Source organism: Bombus fervidus, chromosome 6, assembly GCF_041682495.2.
Source record: "Bombus fervidus isolate BK054 chromosome 6, iyBomFerv1, whole genome shotgun sequence".
NCBI classification, from domain to species: domain Eukaryota; kingdom Metazoa; phylum Arthropoda; class Insecta; order Hymenoptera; family Apidae; genus Bombus; species Bombus fervidus.
Genome location: NC_091522.1, coordinates 12,401,630 through 12,421,997, shown reverse-complemented (window position 1 = coordinate 12,421,997; position 20,368 = coordinate 12,401,630). Strand labels below are relative to the sequence as shown.

Below are 20,368 nucleotides of genomic sequence, written 5' to 3'. Positions count from 1 at the left end.
TGCAGTGCTAATCTTCCCGAGACCGCCATTTCCAGTCATTAAATTGTTTTCGACCTCCATCTCGCTTCGTGTCTTGACTTCTGACCCCTGACCACACACACATACAACAGAGCTACGTAGCGCACATGTACGTTTTAACCAAACGTATCCGCCAAAAGCGAGTACAGGTCGTTTCATCGGATTCAGTCGAGAAATCAACGATTTAACGATCAATTTTTATGAAAGATGAAACGCTCAAAGCGTGCGGACGTATTATACAGGGTGTCCGAAGAGGTCGGGACAAAGCATACGCTGCGTATCGTTAGGAACGAGTAAAGGGAAATAAGAAGTTGATAGAAGCTCGTGTCCGAAAATGCTTAATGAAAGGATTATAAGCGTTCAAAGATTTGTGGGAAAGTTGTCCTTACGACTCGCTCTTACGCGGAATCGCAGCAGACAGACACAGGTGTATTTACTGCTATCCTGTTAACTGCGGAGTTTGGTTTCCAAGATACCTTACAGGGTACCTTTCAGCAACGACGAGTATGCACGTCGACCATGGTGTAAATATTCTCCTATCATAAATTTAACGAAAAAAAGGTAAAACAAAACGAGGAAGAATTACGTTTTTACTCGATAAAAAATTAACAATTCGTTGTTGAAAAAAGGCGTTATTATTAAAAACTTAGAAATTGTCAGAAAATAATAGAGTAAAGTACACAAAACAATTTGGACATAAGATTAGATGAACATGTTTTTATCTACTTGACCTCGTTAATAAGTTTCCTTCCGATCTCTTCGGACAGCCTGTATATGTGGATAGAAAAATTCTTCGTTAAATGATAAAATCTTAAATATAGACGAATAGAATTCATATTTTACGTAGTTGCACGTATGTAGCTAGCTTCGTATTATTTTCGCGATTATTATTATCATAGTAACAATTTAAACATTACTGTATAGTACTTTATAGTACTTTTTGAAATGAAAAAGTGATACAGTATCTACTAAATATTAAATAGATCGTTATCACCTTGTGAAGCGTTTATAATTATCTTTTTATATGATACGATCGTAAATCTTGTGTATCACAAAAATACGAAATATCACTTAATCGTTCCTTATGTAACTACTGCAAAAATTCCAAACGCTAACAATCTTTGACAATCCTTGAGTAAATATTGTCAGACTTTATCTCCTTAAGAAATTCAGTATCTATGTGTCACCACATGTTCAAAAATAGATGATAAAAACCCGTAATACAATAAACATAAAGATGAATATCAGAACACGTGGAAAATATCGTTGCGCGGTAATTAACCAACCATGTTGTAATAATATTACAAATCGCAAGTTGCAGCTTATGAATTTTATATATTTATAAGCTTATATATTTTACAAATAGAGCGACGACGTAGCTTGTAATTTTCGAAAGCAGAAACGATTAAATTAACTGTTAATTACAAGTCGTCTGGTCCGCAAAATTATGAAATTATGAAAAACAAAGGTTTGTAATCTACAACGTGCAACGTTAATGTTATGAATAAATAATTGTGCAAGAGAAGGCTGGTAATTTATTTCTCAAGTTATCTGTTATATGCGCAATGCGTTAATGTCGTTTTGTTGTACGTTATGTGTCGTTATAATCTGTGAATTTTACGTCATTCCTCTAAACAATTTCGCTGGAAGTGAACATTTTAATTTCTGATAAGAATAATCAGTTCTTCCGTCGTCATGAAAACTACCGTATCTCCCTGTTATTTGAGAATCCTCGTAAAATAAGATTTAATAACGTCGACTCGCTAGAACAATTCGTTACAATTGTTTTCATTCGTAACAAGCGGATTACAATCCAAAACCTTATTTACGTATCTCCTCGGCTGTCTATAAACTTGTGATATCACGATAATTACGTATCTTCATAATTTTCATAGAATCATTCGCTGCATATGAATAAATTAAGCGAATTAAGTGGGAGACATTTTTAAAAACGATTTCATCTCTTTCAAAATTCCCCTAAATAGCATTGCCTTAAAGAAAAAAAAAAAAAACTCCTCGAAACTAAGCCTGTTACAAACTCCCGCTCGATTACTGAATTATCTAAATTCCCACATTAAAAAATGATCAATTAAATTTCATGCTCGATCTTGCAAAGCCCCAGAGCCGGCGCTGAAGCATCCACAGCCGAGATTCCTCGAAGAACGATGCTACGTTTATTCGTTTAGATTTTCGTACGATGAACGGTCGATATCTGTCCGGTGTTCGATTTAAATTTTCAATCAGCCGATGAACATTCCACGTGCAGAAGACGAGTCCACCGTGAGTCAACTGGCCCGAGGAGCCGATAAGATTCATGCATAAAAACGGGTCTGGTTTACGAGAATGCTCGTCGTCTAGAACACGATTATTAAAACGTGCCGCCAGCTCGTAGAGCCCAATAAAGGAAACGCAGTTCCCGGCCTTCTCGGAACCTTAAATTAAAACCGCTCTCGTTGTTTTGCGATCGGAAAAGGATCCCCGATCGGTGCCGAGGACTTGAGAGCGTTCCGGTGTCGTTCGCAATCGGGGGCATAAAGTGTCCGCATAAAGCAAAGTCCAGCGTAGACACCGAACCACCAGGTAAGGATACGCTCGAAAAGGTGCCCCACGTCCTCTGACCATTCGGGGAAATCCATCGTTCGAGAAAAATAGGATTTTTCCAAACGCGAACCAATGTTCTTGCCCTACGAACTAGAACGGAAATAATGAATGCGAGATGAGGTGGGAGAGGACTCGGCCAGAGAAGAATTTAATACGAGGAAAAAAAGCGATGTAACGAGTACGTGGAAGCGTGGAAAATTTTTCTAAGCTTCTATTACACTTCTTATATAACAAAGAAGATATCGAGAAATTTATTGTAAAACTATACTGAAACTATCGGTGACGTCATGTGGAAATATTTATCATAAATTACAAATGGTCGTATTGTATTTATTATCTTATTGCGGTAGACAGACTCGTAATGGGAAGAGTACAGAGTAACGTAGAGTTATAGGAAGCACGAAGAATTGGGGCGAAATTTTATGGAATTAAGCCTATAGATCTGAAGAAAGTGGTTAGAAAAAAGATTTAACGTTGATGAAAGACGTATAGGTGAGGAGTGGTGAAGGTATGCGAGATTTTCCTAGCTTTTAACTTTGGCCTTTATTTTCGATAGATATATCTTGAGACTTCTTGCGACATTATTGAGAAACAAAAGCGATTGTAAAACTATCAGTGGTATATTACAAGACTTTTATCATTGCTTCGTTAATCACGGATGTTTTCGTTGCAGCAAAGATAAGAATATTATCGTAATGTAAAAATATAAAGCTTGATATAAAAGTTCATGGAAAGTACATATAAGAAATTGAAAAGAAATTTTTTCTGGAGCTAAGTGCACTAGATAAGAACAGTGATTATTCAAATTGCAAGAGTTAAAAGTGTTTCCTTTTTTTTTTCACAAATTTGATGGACTTGCTAAAATTACATTCAAATTCAATCGCTACTCAACTTGCTATACATAAAACAAATGTAATTAATAAAGGGTATTAGTATATTAAGGCAGAAGTAGAACTTCTATTATGTTAAATTTACAGACGTATTAATGGTAAACAAATATTTCTTAAAATCTCTTCGTCTCAGTGTTTCATTTTTCTTAATAAAACTTCTGTAAATTTTCCATAATTATAGAATCAATCTTGCTACGCTCCGAACGTTTGTGTAATGCCTGTTTCCATTTCCTTCGACTCTACGCGTGTTCTCATTGGAAATCAATCGTCAGTGGTTGCTACGGGTTTGTACGGCTTTAAATGGCTGATCCAACTTCTATAATGCAATTTCAGTGTTGGTAGTCGACTACAGAACACTATAAATGCCTATCTCTGGCAAGTCCGCTAACTGATAACATATCTAACGCTTTACAATCGCGTTTCCTTGGGTATTTATTACCAGTACCAATGAAAACACAAAAACATCGTCGAGATTAATCGTTCAGAAACCAGAAGGCTAACAAGTTTAAATGTTCGTTAAATTGTGTCAACAATGGCTGATTGTTTCGAAGCGTGTTGTAAGTATCTCTTTATAATTTTGAGAAATCTTTTAACTATAGGGAATTTCGATATTTGTCAACGTTGTTGTAAATTATCAAGTGTTGCGTGTATCGTACCCAAAAGAATGAGGTTAGAGTTTATACTAAACTGATCATTTAATATAATTTCTATCGAAAGATAATGTGACGTGTTTCCCTGTTAGATGATAAATTCAATAGTTCTGTATTAATTTACAAAATTCGAGTATTAGAATCTCTTTCAAAATTTGATTTCCAAGTAAGGATGAAAAACGTAGTGGCCGCTCCTGCCCACAAGGAGAAAACATTATCAGGTAGACAGACGGCGTGCGGCCCTGCAGGGTTTTAATTCGAATAAATCCAAGTTGACGAGGAGGCGGCCTTTTAAAATTCCAATGATAACAGACCGGATCTTTGAAGCTCGTCAACGACGTAACATCTACCATACTATCTTTCTCTATTCTCTATTTTCTAACCTATTCCTCTATGTGAAACATTGATCTTACTTAAATACGACAGAATACCGAAATTTTCGAAACAACAAACAAACTGAATCATTAATGTACAAATTAATTCCTTTTCACTCCGTTTTGTATTATTTTACACATTTTCTCAAAATAATTTTTAAATTTTCTTTAGTAAATGTCTTGATATTTTGAAGTCTTTAATGTAATTTATTATTCCTTTTCATATTTTAAGGCAGTTTATTTCAATGTAAAATTATATTTTGTTCTTGCTTTATTTTTCAATACTTAAAATTGGCTAATTCAATGAATTTAATTCAAAAATAATAAAATTAATCTAATTCATTATAATTTAGATATTATTGGAACTTGAAGAGCTTAGGTCGTCAGGATCATTGACACTAGCTAACATATAAATGGTGTTTGACCACATAATTGACCGGAAATCGGAAATTACATCGAAAATAATAATTCCTTCTTATCATTTTAGAAATAACCATTCATTTACGAAATATTTAACCCTTTTAAGCTAATCCATTGTCAGAGTCACATTGTATTACGAAGAATTTTATCATTTCATATTATTATAGAAAATTACTATTTATATTCTTCTTTTTAAAAACTATTGTTATTTACACATGTTACTTTATAACTAATAATATGAAAGTTTCAGTAAGAATTAATATTCAGTAAGAATTAATTCATTTGAAACTGACAGTACATTCATAATAAAATGTGTAAAATGTTTTTATATAATCTGTAACATCTATTTAATATTAAAGGACAAATAATTTAAAAATACATTTGATATATTTTACTTTCTTTTAATATTTAAATGATCTATTGCTTGTAATGTTCAATTCATAATAAAGAAATAACCTATATGTTAATACAAACACTATCTAAAATTTATTATATAAATAACTTTTGATTCTACGTAATTAAAAAAAAAAGACGTTAGTACGTTAGTAATCCTAATACTAGTGTAAGGTCAAGGGGAAACAAATGTATAAACGCACAGATAAACAAAATAACTCACCAATACCCATGTAGTATCGAATAAACAGTGGATGATTTCTTGTTGAAAGAAAATACATTGCTTTCTGCACAAATAAACTTTTCAAGATATTAAAATAATTCACAAATAAACAATAATTTATCCTAACCGATAAACTCCCGCTGAAACTTTATACGACATGGCGCTAATACGATGATATTTGGAACTAAAGAATATAAATCAAAATAAAGTTAGTATTTACGTTGTAGTATTATATTAACGTAAATATCCAAAATTTAAATTTCGAATTTAATATAAAAATGTTTATGACAAATTTAATTTTCTCTGATATAATGTTTTCGTAATAAAAGTAATATTACTTGATTATGCATGTTTAAACTTTTAAAAAATGATTAAGGTAGACATTATTATGTTTGTTATATAATTTTATAGAAATAAATTATTTCATTTTGATAACATTTAATAACTTTATTATAAATTTGAAAAATAGATATCAATAGAGAGTGCAGATTACATTACCTTTTTATATAAAGTGCTTAGAGGTCGCTAACGTACGTATAGAGAAAATGCATATAACAGGTTTCTACTTGAGCAACGTTGTTTTCTCTCTATACCTTTATATTCAATGTTCTTTCAAATTAAACTTTTCAACTAAAGAGTGTATAAGACACTTCAAACTTTGCAATTAGATATTTAAAATTGATGACTTTTCCAATGTAAATTATGTAATTACGTTTATAATATAAATCTAAATTTAATGTTTGGTAATACTTTTATTATTGACATTAAAATTTATTTAGTGAGACAAAACTTTTCAAAATAATGATATAAATGAGGTAGTTAATATACTTTGATATATTAGTGACAAATATTGGCGAATGTACGTACATAAACATATGTTTTTACGCACACAACTGTATTCAATCCAGTCGCAATTTATACACATGAGAACCTTCATTATCTAAATGTAGTTTTACATACTTTGTGATAAACTTAATAATTCTGCAAGACTAACAAGAAAATATATATGTATACATATATGTATTCAAGTGTGTAAATGCTTTAAATGATAAGAATTTAAATTTCTGAATACATATTCACATTGTTTTATACCGCCATCTACAAAGATGAATCGAATATATCGAAAGGTCACATCGTCCCACGTAAAAATATTGTTCCATTCTTAATCAGAGGACTCTATAAGCTTGTGCATATGTGAATACGTTATGTTAGTGTGCATTACGTACGTATGTATTTAATAAAGGCGATATTATGACGTATCTACAGTTTGGTATCAGTTGCGCGTATAAAACCATTGGAGTAGTATTTACTTCAAACTTTTGTAATATTTATTTAATAATGTGAAGTACTTTAATCGATGTTGAATGTTCCGTTCGCGTTCATTATTTTTTCAAGAAACAGAATCTTTGACAAATCACTCGACTGTTTTTTTACACAACTGAAAAAAGTAACGTATAACAGTTTTATTGTTTATATTCTTACTTTATTATATATAAGTTTGTCAGATAGTATTTATTTTATACTTTGCTTATTTATAAAGTAACATAATATCGATTACGGTGGAAAATGCCTTTAAAGGAATTCAAATTCGTTTAAAGGTACAGATGTAGAATTTAAAAATAACACGTCACCTCGCCCATCATTTGCATGTAATTATTTAAAAAGATAAATGCAATAAATTTAATTAATTAAATGTTTACTTTAATATGTCAATTCATCCGTGCAATTAAAAGTTACCATAACGTATTTTCGCACGTATATAAATTATACATATTACGGTATAATAGTTGTACAGTAGAATCACTTTTCGTAATTGACTATGACGGTATTCAAATAGTTTATTTAATAATTTAGTAATAATACGCATTACATAAGTTCATTGGTTCTTTGATGTATGTATAGGTAGTAAATTATAGTTAGGTAAGATAAATATCATTAATTATAAGTACGATCATTAGAGTATAAAAAATTTAATTTGTAATACAAGATAATTAAATATTTGCTACAATGAAATATTTAATTGACAAATTGTGTAAATATGAAAATTAATCAATAAAAAGATAAGAATTGTAATGATAATAAAAATTATACTCTCCTATTGAATTATATATAAATATTTGTTTAAACAATACAAAAAAATATAAATTAGTTTCCAAATATCATAAATTTTATTTACTATTTTGATAAAACTTAAAAAATATTTTGTGTAATTAAATGATAAATATATATTTAAGATTAATTTGCAGAGATTTGTCAAATTTATAATATCAAATTGCATTTTATATAATTAATAATTTCTATTTACTTGTACAAGATTATATTGCTATGTATGTAATACAATATATTAATTGCTGAGACTAAAAAAATATTAACTTTTTTATATTAATTTAAATTGTTTGTATATATTGCTTTTAATATCATGAATATAAATCATATAATATCATGAATGTAAAGATTGACCTCTATATAAAAATAACAAAATATTTTTATTATTCACTTTGAAAAATAATAGATTTATTTACGAAAAACAGTTTCAGTAGATACACCAGTTACGTAAGGTTTAAAAGATAATACAAGGCTTTCTCTTACCGAGTCTTTGTACGTTCAACAAAAGGATAAATATGTGAATAGAATATAATCTACTTATAAAGTACCTAACCACGTTGAATTATAAATATTAAATATATAATACATGTATATCTATATTTATATTCTCAATCTCTTGTACAGATATAGATGTACATGTAACTTTCATTTAGGTATTTAAATGCAGAGTTATCTAAAATATGACTATATAACTATTACAGATAATAAAATTAATTTTAATGTGTTATATTATCAATAGTAAAATATAATTACAATATAGTTACAATATCAAAATAATTAATTAATCCAATTAAGTTTCTTTTGATAAAAATAACAAAAGTAAATCTTGTATTCGATATATATCCATAGGTCACATTTTTTATGTCTTTACTTTAAATATTTGTACACAATTACATAATTTTTATAAAAGACTCTGTCTTTTTACAGAAGATTCTGCAGAAATACTCTTTAATAAAGTAATTTAAGTAAAATCATCCACATTATAAGGGAATGTACTTAAGAAATTTGTTCTATCAACTATAGCCAAACAGTTATTGAAGGAATATAAATGTCTGTTTTGTCAAACTCAACAAAGCAAGTGTTACAAAGTCCATCATCCCTTTCAATGGAAAAACAAGATGTACATACAACAGTAAGTAATAAAATAATTTGTTGAATATTTATGTAAAGATTATACATACACGTATAGCATTTTATATTAGATGTAAAATAAAATACTTATCTGAATTTTTATTTGGTTTATTATATTGAAATCAGTTCAAAATTATAAAATATAAAATTTGTTGTATATTGCATATAAAATTTCAACTAAGATCCAATGAATATATTAAATTATATTCCAATTCAATTATATTTTACAAATTTGCATTTCATTGCATATCTGATTTCAGTCAGTGGAAAATCTGATATTCAGCTATATCATACACAACATTAAATTGTGTATTTCAGAAGAAACAAGAAAAAAAGGTTGGGAGCGATGGTATATCAAATACACAAAGAGTATGGACAAGCTTGGTATCAGGTGCTATTGCAGGAGCAATAGCAAAAACGACAATAGCACCTCTAGATCGCACGAAAATAAACTTCCAAATCTCAAATCAACCATTTTCGGCAAAAGCGGCGGTTAAATTTTTAATAAATACTCGTAAAACAGAAGGTTTATTAAGTTTGTGGCGTGGGAATAGTGCAACTATGGTTAGAATAGTTCCATATTCTGCTGTTCAATTCACAGCCCATGAACAATGGAAAAGGATTCTGGGAATAAATGGGTCAGAAAGGTAAAACATAGAGAAATTATAACTAAATTAAAACAACATAAATATATGTATAGAATATAATATAATCACATAGTGCTTAATGTCATATTTTTAAATATAATTAATATTTTAAACTAATCTATAAATCCTTTGCAAATTTTACAACTATGCTAAATTTTATTAGTAATATATTTGCAATGACATATACAAAAACTTTTTTGTTCTTTATAGAGAAAAACCTGGACTAAACTTTCTTGCTGGTTCATTAGCGGGTATAACATCACAAGGCACAACTTACCCCCTGGATTTGATGAGAGCAAGAATGGCTGTGACACAAAAGGCTGAATATAAAACATTGCGACAAATTTTTGTACGCATTTACGTGGAAGAAGGAATATTGGCCTATTACCGTGGCTTTACTGCAACGTTACTTGGTGTCATTCCTTATGCTGGTTGCAGTTTCTTCACCTATGATCTACTCAGGAACTTATTAAATGGTAAGTCAATTCTTTTACAGGCATATTCTACGCCGTGACAGTGCTTACACGCAGAAAAAAAATCGTGATTTATACGAACGAGAGTGGCTCGTGTATGATCGTAAAGCAGGGTACCCGTGGGGCACATCGGGGCTGTTTCCCGATATTGGGACAGTACTTACTTTAATAGCGACGCTTGTCGAGACAAGTCCGATGGCGGTGTTTTTCAAGTACGTGCTTCATGTTCGATGATGGCTACGTGTCGATGAACAGTGCACACGGTGGCTATTCCTGGCTTCTCGACATCACTGATTTGCGGCGCCATTGCCGGAATGGTTGCTCAGACTAGCAGCTACCCTTTGGACATCGTGCGGAGAAGAATGCAGACCTCAGCAATCCATGGCCCGATGAACAGTCAGCATTATCACACAATTACCTCAACTGTCACAAAAATTTACAAGTGAGTTTAAGATTGTTGCTCTTACATAATTTTTAGTTTTGCCTAAAAATTATTAACATTAAATTGAATTCTAATATAATGTCATAAGAATTGCAATTATAAGTGTGATATTTGTGTTATTTAAAATATAGAATATACGTTTACAAATATAGTAAACTGATATCTGTATAAAGTAATAAAAATTGTTGCATAAATAAGTAAAGTTGATTGCATTGTAAACAAAAATGTTTTATATATGATCTTTTATCATTTTCAGAGAAGAAGGTATAATGGCCTTCTATAAAGGATTGAGCATGAATTGGGTGAAAGGCCCAATTGCTGTAGGAATTAGTTTTGCAACACATGATTCAATCCGTGATGCGTTAAGAAAACTCATAATTTCTCAAAATACTTCATCAAAAACATAAAAAGCAACAAAAGTAGTTAATTATATATTAACATAGGGCATCTAATTAGAAAAACAAGTAAATATATTTTTATCTGCTAGGCAGCTCTTTGAAATACAGAATTTGTGGTAGATTCGCGCTCAAACTTTGTTATAATATTCTATTGTTAATAACAGTTATGTACTAAGAGTTTGTACAGAAATCTGTCAAATATCTTGTGTACACATATATATTTATGATCATGTAAAAGAATTGTAAAATATATCAAAGAACATATTCAAAAAACAGAAGATGTTAGTACAAATTGTTAATGTAGATATTGTTAACTGAAGTGTTATAAAAACTGTTAAACTACTAAAAATGCATGTCTCATATAGGTATATACCATAAATCACTAAAAAATGAAATCATATATTACGCAAGTATTAACATTTAGTTTATTTGCAATATGAGTATTATATCTGCATGAGATAAATTGTGTCAATGCAATTGCCCTAACAAGTTTGTTCTTTTATCTATAATAAAAAGAATAAATGTATCTTTTCCCAATTTCAACAATTATACAAATAACTTTAAGAAATACAACAAACATCTACATTTTTTCGCATTAAACTACAGATATGTGTAATACGTACAATCGTTAATGTAATAGTAAATGAATGATAACTCTATTAACTAAATAGTAATACATACTAAATTTTTGTATAGTATTGCAGCATTCTATTAGCATTAACCGAATTCTGACAATAATTTCGTAAATATAATGTGCAATATATACGTATATGTATTAATAAATAGCACAATTATTTATAAAGGAGCAAATTAATAAAAAAATTATTTGTACCTTATGTCTCTTTTATAAAATGGTCTATAATTATCTTGTAAGTTTATATTGCTCCAACTTATTTTAATACTATGTAAACACTGTTGTTTGATTTAATCTTAATGGCTTAATAAAATCAGTTTAAGAACTACGTTTTTCTTTAAGTAGATTTTTCATTAAATTGTTTAACATAATTATGCGTTAATTAATACTTCTGTAATAGATATATTGGATACTATAATATATAATATTTCATTTTTATTAAAATATATTATAATTTGAATAAAACGCTTTACTCAAACACTTAATAAACGTATTACATGAGTTATGTTTTAAGTATTAAATATGCATTCATTTAAAAATAAAATAATAAAATGCATACTATTTTTCTAGTACTATTAGTAATAATTATTATTAATAATAAGAAGGAAAATAATAATATAATAGATGATGAAATGAACAATAAAATTTACAAATATTTAATATGTAAAATACTGTTGAATAAGTCTATTATTATCTTAAATAAACGAAATAATGTTTACAAAAAAATATTTTATTAAAATTTGACTAGTCTCGTAATTCTGAAAAGGTATTACCTCGTTTGTAGATTTTGCTTCTAATTATCAGTCAATTGTTTAAGATATAAAAATGTAAAATAGAACACTGTTATTATATATATTACAAATGATTATTAATTTCTGTGAAAAAGCTTTAACATCCAGTTTTTACTGCTTTAATAAAGCAGAATATAATTAAAAAATTTTTAATCTATTTTTCCTGTAAAAAACTTTGTACAATAACACGATATTATTTCGGTTTAGTTTCTTGGTCATTCACATATCTTATATAAATTTCTCTCTCATCATTTCCACCTGGTGGAATTTCAGCTTCATTCAAATACGATACTCCTATAGCAAGCACAGAACCATCATGGCTAAAACTAAGTGCAGCAACACCAGCATTATATCTGTGAAACTGACATAAACGTTTTTTGTTAAAACCATCCCAAATATTCACATAACCATCTGAACCACCAGTTGCAAATGTATTATAAGTTGAATGAAAACTAATAGCATTCACTGGATATATGTGCTCCACATTGTTTTCCTTTATCCTATGGCATTTAAAAGCATATTTCTTTTTCTGTGCTTCTGGTGTTGTATCAAGGTATTCAACAGCAACACGGCCCTCTATACTACTAAGAACATATCCCTAAAAGTTATTAAGAATTAGACATATATAAAATTTAATATTAATATTAAATTAAATCAAAACAGTATTTATACAATCTATAAATTTATTTATTTTTTTAAATATCAAACCTACCTGTTCATTAGGAAAACCTTTAATACAACGTGTCTGGTACTTCAAACTGCTTTCACGTCTTTGAAACATACCAGCCATATTTCTCAGATCCCAAATACAAACTTTGCGTTTAGCTGTACCTACTACAAATTTATCTCCGCATACAGACAAGGCAAGAACGACATCAGGTTGTAAATAACTACCTACACAAGTGGGTGTTCTGGGATCCCAAAGTTTCACTGCTGCATCCCACCCACCAGTTAATATTGCATTTACTGCAGCACAATATTCAATTTTCCTAATTGGTTTATCATGTGTTCCCATAACTGATTCTATAAGGGAATTTTTATTATGATTTTTCTACATTATATTGAACATGAATAAAGATAAAAATATAAAAGTGTCAGTACCAGTATTACTATTGATATCATACATCTTTAATGTATTTCCTAAGCCACCACTATAAGCATGAACAGCATCCTGTTAAAGAAACATTTTTTATTTTGCTAGTTTTAAAAATAAAAATTTTTATAATAATTGAGAAATATTAAATGTGAAATATAATGCATAATATATTTAAATATATAGAATTTTTTCCTTTTATTCCCGTATACATTTTTCTTATCATATAAATACTTCCAATTTGTTGTGTATCTTTGTATTTTAAATATTATATTTTATCCAATTCTCTTTTTTGATTCAAATATACAAATACAACATATCGTTAGATATGTTATATCTAATACTATAATACTTTCCAACTTGTTTATCTTATGAATATATAAAAATTTATAAAGCACAAGGATATTTGATAAATGTGTAATTACCTGAAATGCAACATCTAAAACTGGCAAATCATGATTATATTTTAATCTCATAGTATTTGCATGAATGTCATACAACCGCACTGTACTGTCCCAAGAGGAAACAAGAAGGAATTGTGTTGAATTAGGTCCAAATTCCACTGCTGAAATCGCATCAGTTGGCGGAGATTTTATTTTAAACTCTGTCCGAGATTCCATTCTTAAAAGAAAAAGAAATTTATGAAAATATATATACTAAATGATGTAAACTAAACATAACCTGCAAACAATAAACCATTCAATTACATTTTAGAAAACTATTATTATTCTTAATAATCGATTTATAATATACTTATTTTCAATATCAGTATAAATTTTTATATTTTTAGCTATTAGTTAAACGCTAGTTAAAAACTTATTTAAATGGAACCTAAATATCAGAAATAAAAATACAGACATTCACTTCCATACATAACATAAAAGAGAACACTTAAATATATGTTGCTGAACGTAATTATGAATAGAAATGTATACAAGAAAAATTCGAAAATATAATTCTATTTGATTGTGCTATTTAAGAATGTATTACGTAAAAGCAACTATTATTCAATTTTAATTACCGACTTAAAAAATGTATACATGTATGGAACATTCGGCAAACGTTTGAATCTCAGGAAGTATTGAAAGCTCCATACTTCCTACGTATTATTTCCGGAACACATGGTCGTTTTCTAACTCACTTAATGTGCGCTTGCTTCGTGTAGAGGTTATATAGAAATAGTGAATAGAATATAACTTAAGAAAACCATGGTAAGTTAATGTTTTAATTATGTCCTTAAATTAATTTTAATAATTAATATACCTTTTTCAAAATTATTTGTACTTTTTACGAAACAATATTTTAAGTTTAATGTAGTTACTGAACGTAATAATTGTATTCGAAATTTGTTGTTAATAAAACTAAAGTAAATCTTTATATTATTTATATTAAAAATTATAAATCATAAAAAAAAACAATAAGTTTCGATAGATATTTGATACAAATATGATAAAAAAATTTACTTAAAAGAGTACAGATATATAGAAACTCTTGAAGTTTCTTCAATGAATTGTGTGTTTTTAGTTTTTATATTATAAGTATATATAACATACGTAAACTATATAACATAAACTATTAAACATGTCATTTTTATAACAGATATTTATATAAATACACTTGTATAATAGATTTTCTTCACATATGAATTCAGTTCTTTTTTAATATATTTATTACAAAATATTTAAATAATAAAATATAAAATGTTTTATTAATCTTTCACCTATAATTCTATCAATTGTGGAGCTCTGTTTTGAACAATTTATATATATATATATATTGTAATTTTAACCGTATATAAAATTTTTTTGTTTCAGCCGAAGCTTTTTATTTTATTTGAGCACGCTGCTGGCTATGCCATTTTTTCTGTCAAAGAATTTGAAGAGATAGGAATGTTACTGCCTCAAGTTGAATCATCTGTCACAGATTTTTCTCGTTTTAATTCAGTTGTGAAACTAGTTGGATTTTCACCTTTTAAAACTGCTTTAGCAGCTCTAGAAAATATAAATAGTGTTTCCGAAGGAATTGTTCCAGAAGATTTACAGTTATTTATAGACTCATGTATACCAAAATCTGGAAAGAAAAACAAATTTGTGCTTGGAGTGGCGGATCCAAAACTTGGAGCTAGCATTACTGAAGCATTAGATATAAAGTGTGATCATATTGGTGTCATTCCAGAAATTATTAGAGGAATAAGGTTTCATTTTCATAATTTAGTGAAAGGTTTTACTTCTAAAAGTTCTGGAATTGCACAACTTGGACTTGGTCATAGTTATTCTAGAGCTAAAGTTAAATTCAATGTCAATCGTGTGGATAATATGATTATACAAAGCATAGCTTTGTTAGACCAATTGGACAAAGATGTCAATACATTTAGTATGCGAATAAGGTAATTATTTAAAAAGAGCATAAGTCAACTTAATTTCTACATTCGTAACATATAAGGTATTCTATTATACTTTCAAAGTTTATTAATTACATATGTATTACTTACAGGGAATGGTATAGTTATCATTTTCCGGAGCTTGTAAAAATAGTTCCTGAGAATTATATGTATGCCAAAGTTGCAAAATTAATAAAAAACCGAAAAGAACTTACAAATGAAAAGTTAGAAGCTTTGGAAGAAATTGTTATGGACAGTGCCAAAGCTCAAGCAATTATTGATGCATCCAAATCATCTATGGGTATGGATATCAGTCCTGTTGATCTTCTTAATATCGAAATGTTTGCAGCACGTGTTATTGCTTTGGCTGACTACAGAAAACAATTAGCAGAATATTTAAGTTCTAAAATGGCAGGAGTTGCACCAAATTTAGCTACATTAATAGGTGACCAAGTAGGAGCCAGATTAATAGCGCATGCTGGATCTCTTACAAATTTAGCCAAATATCCTGCCTCTACTGTACAAATATTGGGGGCGGAAAAGGCTTTATTTAGGGCTTTAAAAACTAGAGGTAACACTCCAAAATATGGTCTATTATTCCATTCAACTTTTATTGGTCGTGCGGGTACAAAAAATAAGGGTAGAATTTCAAGATATCTTGCGAATAAATGTTCCATAGCATCAAGAATTGATTGCTTTACTGATACACCAACTAAAGTATTTGGTGAAAAATTACGACAACAAGTAGAGGATAGATTGAAATTTTATGAAACTGGAGAAGTACCTAAGAAAAATATAGATGTAATGAAAGAAGCTTTAGAAGAAGCTGCACAAGTGATAGCAAGTATGGAACAAGAATCGTCTAAAAAGAAAAAGAAGAAAGATAAAAAAAGAAAAAGTGAAATTTTAGAGAATGGAAAGGAAAACGGATTTGTCGAAAATGGAGTACAAGAAGAAACTGAAGAGCCAGTAAAGAAAAAAAAGAAGAAATCAAAAAGTATAAATGAAAATGAATGAAAATCTATATATTATCTTTATGTCATTATAATGGTATAATCATTATGATCAGATTTTCTTATTCATATCACTGTAAATTATATGTTGAATTAAAATGTTCAGTTAAATGCTTTATGTCTCTTAGAAAAAATAGTAAGATTTAGCAATTCATCACTTACTTTATTTTTAATTGTATATTCTTATTATAAAATTACATTAAAAAAGAGAATTGACGATTAGGTTTATAATTTATAGACATATTTTCCATATAGTGCATATATTGATCCCCAGATTTTCTATAAAGATATGTATTACTTTATGAAGAAAAAAAACTGTAAAATATAATCTTTTATAACTAAATTACTGCGTATATATATGTAATATATATTATTTTTCCATTATATTTTAATTTCTTGTATTTTTATTTCAGTATATATAATATTAGGAATAATTAAATCTTAGAAATCTATATATGTATAATTCAAGTAAAGTTCAAGGACCAATTTTTATAATTGATATAATTATATATTTTTAATGTGATGTTATATTTAATTCATTATTTTTTTCAGTTAAGTAGAATTAATTTCTCATACATTTTAAAAACAGTATTAGTCTATTATAACAGTATTTGTCTATTATATTTGTACAACTTATTGCTAATTCTATATATACTGAACAAACTATTATTTTTTATAAATTATGTCAATAAATATCTCCAATCATTTTTTAATTTATGCTTAAGAAATATATATCTTAAAATCTTTTTGTTTTATCTTTTAAAATAGACAGAGAATAATGAAAACTGCTTTTGTTATTCATGTCAAAATTATATTTTTAAAAAATAATCTTTGAATTATACTATCGTAAAAAATTTATTAAGGAACAAAGATATATATCTGCTAAAGTAATTATAAAAATGCATAATAAAAGATAATTAAATATAAAGAACTCCATATATAAAATGTTCAAAATCAAATTATATATCAAGAATGAATAAAAATACAATTTGGGGCAAAATATTAAAGTAGACAGGATGACAAATTGGACAGTTCAAACATAAGGAAGAGGTACATAATGTTAAAAATGAAAAAAAAATAGTTAACAATTCATATTAACACCAGCACCAATGAGCATTTAATAACGATAAAATTGTGATGTAAGTATAAATACTGGAATTAATAATTACAATTACCGCGACTACTGTAAACAATATTCAGTCAAAAATCGACAAGTGAGCTATTGGTTTTCATTCGTATGTATATACCGTACGTATATAATATAAATGACGTAATAACTGTCCTGAATTTCACCAGAGGAACAATAATTTTCAAGTCTGTAATATCTTTACATAAAATCGTAAGGCATATGTAAGTAGCCATATATTCTACACGCGCGATTAATATTGATATGTACCAGTACGTGTACGTATTGCTTAATAGTTTCAATTTAGTATTTCATATTTTAAATGTTCTTTGATATTAAATGCAACTTTATAGATATACATGTGTGCATAATATTTAACAATAAAAACTATTTTTAAGTTAATTTAAATTAGCCGATAGCTGTAATTCACTTCATAGATATACAGCAGAACATTGCTAATTTTATACAACTTTATTTGTAACAAACAATATAATGAAGTTATTAAGTTATATTCGTAAAACGTACAATAAACAATATCATCGCGCGCAAGTAGCATAAAAATACAATACATACGTAAATAGAAATAGGTAACATGTATTTCAATAAAATGATATTTTTACTTCCTATTTTCAAATTTAGATTCAATAAAATTTTATATAACGATTCCCCAATATTCTGTGTACAAATTTATAAAATTTATTTGCTAACAAAAAAAAGTTTATTTTACTTCCATGACCTTCATTTTCATCCAATTTGACTTTACAAAGGCCTCTGTAATTCTAGACTGTAATCATGCCTCTCTATATTAATATTCACATGGTTCAACTGATGGTAATGCCGTTCTTATTTATATTGACTATACTTGTTTATATTTGTACAATAATACATATATATATATATATGTATATTAACACATACATATGTATGTATATTTTAATACTTTAAAAATATATTCCCATCTACGTCAAATAGTACGCTTTATATAAAATACACAAATAATGGAAAATGTAAAGGATCATTTTTCCCTTACAAGATTCAGTCTCTGATATTCGCATAGAAGCCTGTAAGTTAATTCCACATCAACTTTGTGAGATGACTTGAACGAAATTTGATAACACAATAATAAAATTCTAATACAGATGGAATACTTTCAACCACATGGAATAAGTTTTTGAGGGGCACCTGTTCTATAGATACTAATATATAGAGTAGTATATAAGCAATAGATTATCTAAATCATTCATTCCAAAACATATGTAAATATAAAATCCCACTTTGCTGCAAATTCTGAAATATTTTATGAATTTAATTTATTCAATAAATAACAGACAAGTATAATATGTAATATATCGAAATATATAACTGTGAAATAAAAATTTAGCTACATCAAATATATGTGTAACATACATCACATATATATCATAGTAAATAAAACCAACAAAAACAGCATGCAAACAATTTTTCCAACATTCTCTCACGAATAAATATTTCAATATCTAAACATTCTATAACAAATTATTCTAAGATATATTTCAGTATCATGCAGCAAAGATATATCAAATCACTGATAATAAACAGTATACATAAAATTAAACAAGTCTTAATAATCTATTAACTAATCCCTAATTATTAATAATTATCTGTTTTCCTTTATAATCCCATGAACAATAATCTTAAAAGATATGCATTTCTTCATTGTTAAGTAACAAAGAACTAAGGAAATGCTATTTAATTTTTACTTTCTTTACCTATTTTACAAAAATTGTAGAATATCATTATTCAATCACAAAGATGATTAAATTTTTTAGAACTATATAATTACGTAACTACAAAGTCCTTAAATATTTTACAATGGACCATAAACATATAATATTATTGAATCATCATGCTGAGTGGAGCGCTTCTGAAACGCAAAAAATGTCCCATTGCGCTGATTTGTGCTTGTTTCAAAGATAATAAAACTTCGTATCCTGCATTACACTTTCATGTACATATCTAATTTTTGTAATACTAATTTTATAATACTAATTTTATATCATTCTCTTTAGTGCAAAACTAATTATTGTAGGGAAGCACTTATTATTAGCAACGTTATTGCATCTGTTTTGTTTTTCGTAGACGAATTAGTTAGTATAGTTATAATAGAAAAGTGAAACCATTCTTACATTTTAAATCGCCAATGTAAATACAGCTTTTTAAAATCTGCAGTAATTCTGTTCTCTACATTCAACCCCTATTAAAGCATATTCTGTTCTTTAATTTAAAGAATTTAAACAGAATGCTTTATACTTGCATTTTCTCGAGTATATATACTCTATAATTCACTTTCATGCATACATTAATTATAATACATTATGTAAGGCATAATCTTGATTCATTCAATTTACATTATGTATAAAAGATTTAAGACAAGTCTGCCTGATTTGTTCCCACACGATTTGCAAGTAACATAAATATTCATCAAAAAAGTACAACATTCGTATTATGGAATGTTACTTGGGGGAACGGATATTATCTAGAATTATTAGTTTAACAAATATATCTATAGAGCTGCTCTGAATGTTA

General features: G+C 28.0%; 3 protein-coding genes across 3 annotated transcripts in view; 2 read left to right on the top strand and 1 right to left on the bottom strand.

Moving 5' to 3' along the window:
• Nucleotides 1-18,429, top strand: part of Nop56 (Nop56 ribonucleoprotein) — a 102,629-nt gene extending 84,200 nt beyond the window's left edge. The window contains exons 2-4 of the mRNA XM_072005456.1: nucleotides 14,453-14,495; nucleotides 15,099-15,670; nucleotides 15,778-18,429. Coding sequence (XP_071861557.1) covers nucleotides 14,493-14,495; nucleotides 15,099-15,670; nucleotides 15,778-16,681 — 1,479 coding nt within the window. The 5' untranslated portion in view covers nucleotides 14,453-14,492 and the 3' untranslated portion in view covers nucleotides 16,682-18,429. The remainder of the gene's footprint in view (nucleotides 1-14,452; nucleotides 14,496-15,098; nucleotides 15,671-15,777) is intronic.
• Bub3 (mitotic checkpoint protein Bub3) lies at nucleotides 8,514-14,271 on the bottom strand. The gene is made up of 5 exons (XM_072005459.1): nucleotides 13,992-14,271; nucleotides 13,710-13,905; nucleotides 13,293-13,362; nucleotides 12,904-13,214; nucleotides 8,514-12,789 (listed from the first exon to the last, which is right to left on the bottom strand). The coding sequence occupies exons 2-5, from the start codon at nucleotides 13,902-13,904 to the stop codon at nucleotides 12,385-12,387; spliced, it is 981 nt and encodes a 326-aa protein (XP_071861560.1). The 5' UTR covers nucleotide 13,905; nucleotides 13,992-14,271; the 3' UTR covers nucleotides 8,514-12,384.
• On the top strand, nucleotides 8,667-11,044 carry Dpcoac (dephosphocoenzyme A carrier). The gene is made up of 5 exons (XM_072005458.1): nucleotides 8,667-8,807; nucleotides 9,125-9,453; nucleotides 9,664-9,929; nucleotides 10,182-10,368; nucleotides 10,625-11,044. The coding sequence occupies exons 1-5, from the start codon at nucleotides 8,724-8,726 to the stop codon at nucleotides 10,773-10,775; spliced, it is 1,017 nt and encodes a 338-aa protein (XP_071861559.1). The 5' UTR covers nucleotides 8,667-8,723; the 3' UTR covers nucleotides 10,776-11,044.
• Nucleotides 18,430-20,368: the final 1,939 nt, after the last annotated feature.